This window comes from Urtica dioica, chromosome 11 (genome assembly GCF_054948205.1).
Source record: "Urtica dioica subsp. dioica isolate 48M chromosome 11, U.dioica_male_clone48M_v1_H2, whole genome shotgun sequence".
NCBI lineage: Eukaryota > Viridiplantae > Streptophyta > Magnoliopsida > Rosales > Urticaceae > Urtica > Urtica dioica.
This window is the reverse complement of record NC_142766.1, coordinates 6,697,334-6,707,393: the sequence shown is the minus strand read 5'-3', so window position 1 is coordinate 6,707,393 and position 10,060 is coordinate 6,697,334. Positions and strand designations below refer to the sequence as shown.

Sequence of the window (10,060 nt, the reverse complement as noted above, 5' to 3'; positions counted from 1 at the left end):
CTGTATCGTCCAAGAAGAAGAAAAAAAAAAAGCATGGGGAGGCAGAACTCAAAAGCGAAGAAGAAGAAGTGACGACTAAAAAAAAAAAAAAAAAAAAGAGGAAAACAAATAAATAAAATTGTAACCCTACATCAGAGAGAGAGAGGCTTAAGTAAAATCCCAAATAATGTGTGTGCGCTAAAGGGAAAATAACACATATATAGTATGTGTTTTAGTGAAATGTCGAGTTTATCATTTGGTTTTAAAAAATGTCGAGTTTATACATTCTGTTTAACTAAAATGGCAAAATTATACTCTGAAACGGATAACAGTGTCACAAATCTCCCTTCCATTGATATTAACTCTTATAGAAGGAAAATGTGAATCAAATCCAAACCAGTACTTAACTTCCAAATTCCCAATTTTGAAATAAAAATAGCTTTAAATTGAACTTTAATAATAAAATTCATACTCCTAAGAGATGGCTTCATTCCGTGTTCGAATTGCAACTCTAAATCTTGGATTTTCTATTCGAATTTGTAATTTTGATGACTATCAACTATTGATTTTTAACCCTTTGTCTCTTTCTATTTTTTGCACGATAAAGATACTGTTGTTTATTTTTTGATTTTTAAATAAATTACATATACGATGCGAATGAATGAAAATAATTGGTGTTTACATATAAATATTATAGTTAACTTCAATGAAAAGTCAATAAAAATTAAATAAAAAGAAGATTCGTAGCACCGTTGTCTATTTTTTGGTAAAATTTCGTCATTTTAGTTAAACAGAATGTATGAACTCGATATTTTTGAAAATCAAAAGTTAAACTCGACATTTCACTAAAACACAAAGGTATATATGTGTCATTATCCCGTATGCTAAATATAGGCCATACGTGTATAACATACCAAAAATAGGGATGGCAACGGGTACGGGTAAAGCCGGGTACACCTATTCCGTTACCCGTATCGGCTATAAGTTTTTACCCGTTACCCGGACCCGTTTACCCGGATTTTGAGACGGGCCGGGTAACGGGGATACCCGCCGGGTAAGCGGGTTAAAAATATTAGACCCGTTACCCGTTTACCCAGTTTAAAAAAAGGGTAGCGGGTCGGGTAGACCCGCTTACCCGTTTATAAAATAAAAATCCATCAACAATATAAAGTTTAAAAATAATAAAATTTAGGTGAAAAATATCAAAGTGTTACTACAATATAAAAAAAACATTAAAATTCAAAATAAATAAATAAAAAATACAAAAGAAGTCTTCATTGCAAATTGATCATCTTCATTGTAAATTTGGTCATCTTCATTGCAACATATAAAAAATTATTATCTTTTTAAATATTTAAAAGTTAACGGGTCGGGTCCCGGGTAACCGGGTACGGGATGACTATTCCGTTACCCGGACCCGTTAAAATCGTAACGGGTATTACCTGTTTACCCAAAAAGAACGGGTATTACCCGACCCGAATAAATCGGGTAACGGGCCGGAACGCGGGTAACGGGTCAAATTGCCATCCCTAACCAAAAATAAACTAATCCTTATTATATACATATAATTAATTAGTTGCTTTTCAATTTATTTAATAATATGTAAGAAAATTAGAATTATAGGTATAATTGCAAGAATAAAAAGAAGAATAAAATGTTAAATATATTTATATGTAACTGATTTTTATATATTTTGAATAAACACATATTTAAAAACATATATATTTCTATAAATTATCCGACATTATTTCCGTCGTAATTTTCGTCGGCACAATTTTTTCAAGAGTCCACATTATTTCCGTCGAAATTTCCATTGACCACCGCAATTTTCAATTTTTTGGACAATCGATACGAAATCGGCAATCAGAATTTCAATCTTTGGTTGTAAACATGAATAATCATTGATCATGCAACGCATCGTAAAATAAAAATATTTACTCCCAGAATAAGCTTTTAGAAAGATAGACGCATATATAAAAATAAAAATAATTTGTTTAATTAAAAAAAATCCAATATTTACTTCTTAGCATATTAGTGTGTTGAAATAAGATGTATCTCTTCCAATGACCGCCTCCACTGCCGTGGAAAATTTGCTCTTTTAAAATCTTTTCAGCCTCATTTTAATCTTTTTTATTCCAACTAATATCCAATTCGAACTTCCCACCGAATTTCCTATTTCGCCCAACAATCGATGCGTATTGAGTACGCGCCTCAAAGGCTTTCAACTCGTACAAGAGCTCGGTCATACTACATAGCTTGTTCGAAACATAATCAACCCCAAATGCGACGAAATCGATGTATGACTCGACCTTTGACTTAATTCTAATGGTCATAGGAAAAATGATATAAATATGACCCAAAAGGAACAATGAAAGAGATCAATAATTTACGAATATCCAGAAACACTGATTATAATATCATTCATACTCGATAGTAGAGGGCGAAGACAACCTAAATCATTTGACGAAGGACTAAAGTCTATTATTGGCTCTTCAACTTCGATCGACTATCTCCATTTAACCACCAATTTTCATGTTGAAATTTAGAGAGAGAGAGAGAGAGTCGAATCTGAGAAATATTCTTCTTGTTATTGATATGAAATTGTATCACCTATTTATAGATATGGTGGATACATTAGACTAGACTAAATACATGATCAGTGTAATAAATGTGCGTAATAACTACTTCTAGGAAATAGAGAATAATAAATATACACATAGAACAAGACATAGGAAATAGAATGAGAAATAAATGCAACACTTTTCCCAAAGTGAGAAGAGTTCCAAGGAACCGGCTGGTTCCAAGATGGTGAGGTTAGTTCGGAGTGAGCTGAGGTGGATTCCGAACTGAGGACGAACTGGATGTGAGACGAGATGACGAACTGATGGTGAGACGAGATGACGAACTGAGACGAGCTGGCGTGGTGATGGTGAGACGAGCTGACGTGGTGATGGTGAGACGAGTTGACGAACTGATTTTCTACATTTCATATTTCTTCAATTTAATGCACATCATTGTTTACTACACGATGTTCATTACTAACTATCCTCACATATTCCATTTACATGATCAACATAAACTATCACAATCACTCCATCCTTAGTTCATCAGAGTAATGGTATGAAACTTGTCTCGAGTGCCCATCAATCCGAAATCATTTGCAGATCAAGCATGATTTATAGCTGTGATAAATAGTCTTTAACCATATATCCTTACAAGAATCTAATGTTAGATTTGATCTGATATTTTTTGACAAAACACGTTCAAATTATGTATCTTCGGCTTTTTTAACCGAAAATTGAATGAATTTTATTTTACTGACTTATAATTAAAATAAATAAAAAATTGTGGTTCTCAATCACTTAAGGAAACAAAACGTAATACCATCTTGAAATTCGAATTTGTGTTTTCCGAGCCGCTGTGTATTATTGAATTGTGAATTGAATCATTGAGGCTTGAGAGTGACGAATTCTAAAGGAAAAATATAAGAAAAGTACCACTAACCGCTGGCAAATGGGAAGAAGTACAAAGCTGTACTCTCTCTCTCCAATATTTGCGCTCATTTTCTCCTACCACGTAGTTGCACTCGTACATGTAGTACAATTTACATTTCAACAAAAGCGTAACGAAAATAAAAATCGTGGTACTGAATTAGCCTCTCAAATGGCAAAGCCTTTGCTATTTATACAACCAAGGGATCTTCATCACAACTCGCAACCACAGCTTCATATATATAGCCATTTGCATTGCTTTCATTTTAACCATCTCCATGTGAAATATATATATGCTGGTAGAGGAGTCTAACAGGGTCTGCCTGAGATCACATGAGAACGTTCAATAACAATACTAGTGGGCCCCACTTTGTTGTACTCTCTTCTCTTCATGTGTTCTCAGGTCGCCCCTGCTGGGCTTCCCTCTACCGTCCGATCAAATCACCATTTTCTAGGTCTTGAAATGAAGGACAGTGAGGCAGGTAAACCTTTTTTTTTCTTAACTAAATTATTATAATTTTCGTTTATCTAAACTAAAACAAGCCATGACTACATGCTTCGGACGCGTCACTCAATATTTAAATATTAATACATCATTGTTTTAACTTGTAAGCACTTACTTACCCTATCCTTAAATCATGAGACACTAGGCTTGTTTTCTCAACTGTTCCAGACCTTCACTATATTCTATCCCTATCCGTTTCAACTAAAAATGGGTGCCCATTTTCTGATAGAACGCCTCCAGCTATTAATACAGAGAAAAAAAAAATTATATAAATGTAAATAAAATTAAAAATTAAAAATGGGTGTCTTACTTAAGATCGTGGATACTAGATAAAGTTCCTCGGGAAAATATAAAATATATTAACGAAAAAGAAATACAAAAAAAAAAAACAAAACAAAAAACACACCTGATATAGTTCGTAATTTTTATTCGTATTTTTGACGTATATTTTATATGTATAATGTATATTAGAAGTGCACAATTTGGCTTCGTTGTTGGTTTTGGCTAAGGCCATGTAAACATTTGAATATCCCTATATATGCTTCTGACCTAGACACAACAAACTGAAAAGTAAATCTTACATAATTCTTACAAAAATTAAATCTTACATTTGAATATTGCCATATGTTACGATTACGAAATTTTTACATAACTAAATCTTACAAAAAGTAAACTACGATGTCTATTAAATGCTACTTTGTAAGTGTAAATAAAACACAACGATAATTTAACAATTAACAGTTCATTTACAAGAGAGATTATTGTGATCGACTTGGGTATGAACATATTTTGAAACTCGGGTTATATAGATAATATCTACAAGTATTAATATCAGCAAATGTGACTGAAGTTATGGAAAAAAAGGAAGATAATAATCATGCAAAATGGCTTTTAGCCTCTGTTAATATAAAGGATTATTGTTAAACAAAAAACCTGATCTAAAATGTTATATTGGAATCAAATAGGATCGCGTTGCTAATATTCCTGATTCCACGGGCAAAGGGAATGGGAATTTCAACACATTATGAGTGGTGGAACAAATACTTGGAGAGAATTCACAGGCATCGTCGAAAGCTTTATCCCACAAAAACAAAAAAAAACAAAAAAAAACAAAACAAAACAAAACAAAATAAAAACAAAAACTTTATTAAGTTAAAAAAATAAAAACCCTTAACTTCCTTCCAACCCCTTGGATAGTTTAGCCAATTAAACCGAAAAGAAACTGTACTTGTATTTCAGCAGATAGAAATCACAGCTAAAGCAATTTATAACTGGTTAATACTCAAAATTGTAGAGCTCAACTGCGCTCCAGAGAGTATATTTATAAAAAATAATCGAAAAATTATGATGGGTATCTTTAACCTACATAGTTCTAGAAAGGTATTTAATTTAATTAACTAAATTATCCTCGGCGCACCTTTTCTTCAGTAATCCGGAGGGGTTCCTATGTAGAAACTTTTTGGTGCACCATTTTCATCGAAGAAAAATGTACGTTTCAACCAAAAACAGTCGAATTTCGTCAGCTTAAACGGGATTCGTACCGCTTCAGTCCAAGCAGAGACTAAACCAGTATCCTTATCGAAGACTTGATAGCAAGAAGATCATCTTCGCTGATTTCACTCCAAACCCCACCTATCATCAGCTTCCCATCTATACCACTACATAATGGGACATCTTTTCCTCCTTCAAATACGAAATCCTCTTCGAGCGTTACCTTGCTCTTCTTGACGCAAGATTTATCTGACCCCATAACATCACAAATAGGAGAGACTGCTATTTCACCGTCGCAACTGGATTTGTTTCTTTCAGGCGACGGGCCTTGAATATTGGCTGGACCATTTTTGAGATCGAGAACGGGAAGGCACCCGGAAGACCCTGCAGAGTTGGGCAACATCCCGATCGGGCACGAATTCCATGACTCTGTGACGACCCATCTTCTCGAACTGACTGTTTCGTCCTCTGTCGTCGTCTCTGGGGCTTTTCTCTTCGCTCGAAGGGATTTGATCAACTCGAGGTTACTTGTGGCTTCAGGCATGGACTCGTCTTGCTGGGTGAGGAGATTCTTCAACTCGGTGCAGTTGATGATTTCCAAATTAGATGAGACGAGGGAAGCAAGTTTGTTCAGTTTCGGCATCAGGTGGTCTTCTCCTCCGATCAGCTGCACGATATTGAAGGTCGAGTTCATAAGCAGCTTGTTTCCGAGACACGACCTCATGAGACATTTTCGGAGCAGTTGGGTCAGAATCGCTTTCGGTATTTCCGGGGAGGAAGATTTTGTCTCCACTGCAGAATTGTTGCTCCGACGAGGCTTTACTTGTTGCTTGACATTTCTTATAAGCCACGCGAACAGCGAAGAGAGCTGTTCAACTTGTTGAGCTGCCGTATCTTCAGAAGTCATCAGATTCCGTAGTCCTGAAAATTTCGAAAACAAAGATGATCTATTGAAGACTACATCGAGATCATAAAATAAAAAAATGTAACGAGAGGCGTTTCCTTTAAACTTTCAGAACAGAAAAACAAGGGAAAAATTAACAATGAGACTGTCAGTAAAAGTTCAAAAGTATATATGCAATAGAAATATGTTCAAATTTATAATGTCAGCAGAACTCAAGTGGTTACATGAACATGGCATGGAATGATTCTTCATGAGTACAAAGATAAAATAAAAGAATAATAACAATTGTAATACTTGTCTTCCGGTACTTGTCTCCCTTAAAGAGCACAGCATTGATCATAGTACACCTAAAATTGGCCAAAGAAACAGATAAAACATCACCAAAATAGTTGGAGCTCTAGTGGTACCTGTTTTAAACTTATTGTCCTCCTGGATCTCAATCATATCGAGAACTGCTTTAAGAAGAGCAACAATTAATTCAGCATCCTTTTGTAAGAGAGCTTTCACGACAGGTTTCCAGTATTCCAATAAAGAATCGATGCTTGGATCAGAGATGGGCTCTCCAGAAGTCCCCACTGAGTTTGGTAAATTTAAAGCCTTGAGCAAGTAATCCAACAAGACTGATACAACTTCAGAGGAGCATGAAAAGTACAACCCAGCAAGCTTTTTTAGAATCTTTGCAGTCCGTTTCTTGTTACCTGAAAATGTTCAGTATTTCAATAAGCACACTGTCACAAAAATCAAAGGAAATGACTTAGTTTCCTCATGATAATCATGTTCAAGGACCAAATGAACGTTGGTAAAATTATCGTGAATTAAAAGGGAGTTGATTTTGGCACCAAAACATATTTGCATCTCATGCAACGTAGCATAGTGCGAAATCTAAAAATGAAACGAAAAAAAAATATCAGACCATGCAAGGCCAATGTCACAGAAACATATTGCAGTTTCTTTGAAAAAGATGGATTCAAACAGATTTGACCTTGGTTGAGATGAGTTGTTTCGCAGTCGATAACTACCATTTCATTAGGATGGGACAAATTACTATAACCTCAATCAGCAAGGCCAATGTTACAACCGAGACTAAAACTGAACACCAAGCTTTGGTATACATACAGACTTTATCGTGTTAGGCTAATTCTAGATAATACACTCCTCTTTAGCAGTATGCAAAAAAAGAAAAATACGGTTGTACTTACGTTTCCCCTTTAACGGCGATGGTGATGAAGGTTGAGAAATCTCTTTAGAGTTTAAGCATAAGACCAACTCCTGAAGTTTAGACTCGATTCTCTTTCTGATCTTGGTGATACTGTCACCTAGGAATGGAATGGCTTTCCTCTGAGGCTCCCAGTAGTAAGAAAGCAACCAATCAATTGCCTGAAATCATTACCACATATGACATTAAAAATCAGTTTACGATGACCAGTTAAATTACTTTAATTACAAAAAAAAAGGTTTTTTTTTCCTTGAGCCCTACTGTTTTAAAAAAATATGGGAATCTACTGATATCTCTGAGCATAGACCCACGAATAAATTTTAAATTTTTTCATTTCCGAGTGAGACATACCTTAGCTGCCGCGCTGCGAACTACCTGAAGTGTAGGAAGATCGCGATGAGATCCCTCTAAAAACAAACAACGAAAGAATCTATTAAACGAGAATTTAAAACTGAAAGAAGAAGAAAAAATGTCGATGCGAGGAAGGAAGTTACAAGCCTTTTAGTCATGGAATCTACCACACGCATACAAATACTACTACAAGATCAAACAATGGAGGTTTCAAAAGAATTCAAATGCTAAAAGAATAGCACCGGTGCATGTTAAATTGGCACTGGAATAATCTACTTACAGTCACTAATCAGTAAGAGAAATAGAAACAGAGGAATGAAAAGCGATTGCAAAGACTCATACCGTGACGAATATCAATTAGCATACGAGGCAAACCAATTGCATCGGCAGCCACGGCTATCGAAACCTTATGTTGCATGCGTGTCTTCTCAACGACACCATTCACGAGCCTTCAAAATTTGAACCAGTTTACTTTATCCATGGATAATCGTCAAACGTACGATAAAATTTAAAATAAATAAAATAAACATTTATAAAAAAAACACAAGCAAGCAAGAAAATTACTATATTCTTACGTGGAAATTGCAGGCAACTTAATCTTTTTATTCTAACATCTAAAACCAATTACAATTTGAAAAATACAGGATGTCAATATTTCTTACAACTAGCTCGAGCGAACCCACAAACATACAGAGTTTTAATAACCCGTACCACTAACTTAAGAATAACTGATTAATTGGTAAATAAAATAAATAAATGATCTCACATGAAACATAAATCCTTTTCTTTTCTTACGAACAAAACAAACCAAAATTCACAAAGGATATATCTCTCTCACCTCACGATTGCCATGCAATACAACATCGCAAGCATTTCTTCCGAAAGCAAAGCATCCGAAATATCACTAGCTTGGTTTCCATCAGCAGCATCGATAGACCGACCATTCCTACAATTTCGACAAGAACACAAGCGAAAACACAGTCAATCCAAAATCTTATGCAGATATATATATATATATATATATATATATATATATATATATATATATATAATACGGTTCACTCTAAATTCGAAATAAGAGTGACTGTAAGTGAGTACCTGATCTGAGGATCCTTTTGCTGAATTTCGATGATCGAAGCTGTAATCTCGATCGTGACCGGAATACATCCTCTGCTCCGCCATGTTGAAATCTGTTATACACCGAAACCCTTTTAGGCTTCGCTACGTATACAATTTATATAGAAAAACTGATTCAACACGAGAAACCACTTCCAACAAAATCAAAAGGCTTAGATATGCTTTTTGGGTGCTAAAACCCTGCCGCTAAACCCTAGGCTCTAATGAAAGTTCTATATTTTTTTTTTTTGGGGAGTGGCGATATAAAATCTCAAAAAATTAAAATAAAAAGCAGTGGGATTAAAAGTAGGGTTGAGGGTTTTACCCTGGTGAGAGCAGAGGCGACGGAAAGCGGATCGTGAGAGAAGAGAGAGTGATAGACGAAGAGCCACTCGTCCCAGCTCATCCATGGAACCAATTTCACTCCGTCCGACGACGATTCCCTCTGCCCCTCTTCCATTCCAGCCGCAACGATAAATCTCTCTCTCCCTCTCTAGCGCGCGCGAGACCAGCAACTTCGTATAAATTGTCTACGAGAAATATTTTTGGAGAATTTGCTACCCATTCACCAGCTTCCTTAAAAAATTTAGTTAAAGTTTCGTTTTAAAAAAAAAAAAAAAAAAAAAAAAACATTAATGTATAGACTATAGATTCGAAATAAATTAATTAACTAAAAATAAATTTAAATTTTGTAATTAATTTACTGCGAGCTATTTTTTTTAAAAAAGAATGAGTTATTAACTGTTGACCTAATATTTTTTAATGGGTTCTTTAACTAACTAATCAGTAGTAAATTTAAATTTTGTTAAATAATCAATATTTTTTTATTTTACAAAATAGCCATTAACAAAAATTAACAATGATCAAATATCCAAAATATCATTCATTAAATATTTTAGAATTAAAAATAAAAATTGAGTCATTAAATAAGTTGACCATAGTCACATTTTTTTAAGGAATCAGTCACATTTATTGGCCCTTAATTCCTTAATTATCTCTCTCTCTCT

General features: G+C 34.6%; 1 protein-coding gene across 2 annotated transcripts; it reads right to left on the bottom strand.

Moving 5' to 3' along the window:
* Positions 1-5,445: 5,445 nt before the first annotated feature.
* Positions 5,446-9,626, bottom strand: LOC149380899 (las1-like family protein). 2 transcript variants are annotated; one of them, XM_089600880.1, is made up of 8 exons: positions 9,379-9,626; positions 9,036-9,127; positions 8,776-8,883; positions 8,280-8,386; positions 7,938-7,993; positions 7,570-7,747; positions 6,778-7,068; positions 5,446-6,387 (listed from the first exon to the last, which is right to left on the bottom strand). In XM_089600880.1, the coding sequence occupies exons 1-8, from the start codon at positions 9,511-9,513 to the stop codon at positions 5,537-5,539; spliced, it is 1,818 nt and encodes a 605-aa protein (XP_089457006.1). In that variant the 5' UTR covers positions 9,514-9,626; the 3' UTR covers positions 5,446-5,536. The 2 variants fall into 2 exon arrangements, with proteins under 2 accessions (XP_089457006.1, XP_089457007.1); XM_089600881.1 differs by having other exon boundaries at positions 9,036-9,153; positions 9,379-9,512.
* Positions 9,627-10,060: the final 434 nt, after the last annotated feature.

Bases quoted from the DNA above. Each gene is read 5' to 3' on its own strand.
- LOC149380899 (XM_089600880.1), bottom strand. From the start codon at position 9,513: ATGGAAGAGGGGCAGAGGGAATCGTCGTCGGACGGAGTGAAATTGGTT. The intron at 8,387-8,775 runs GTGAGAGAGATA...CAAATTTTGAAG, and splicing joins TATTGCATGGCAATCGTGAG to GCTCGTGAATGGTGTCGTTG. The intron at 7,994-8,279 runs GTATGAGTCTTT...GTTTGTTTTTAG, and splicing joins GCTAATTGATATTCGTCACG to AGGGATCTCATCGCGATCTT.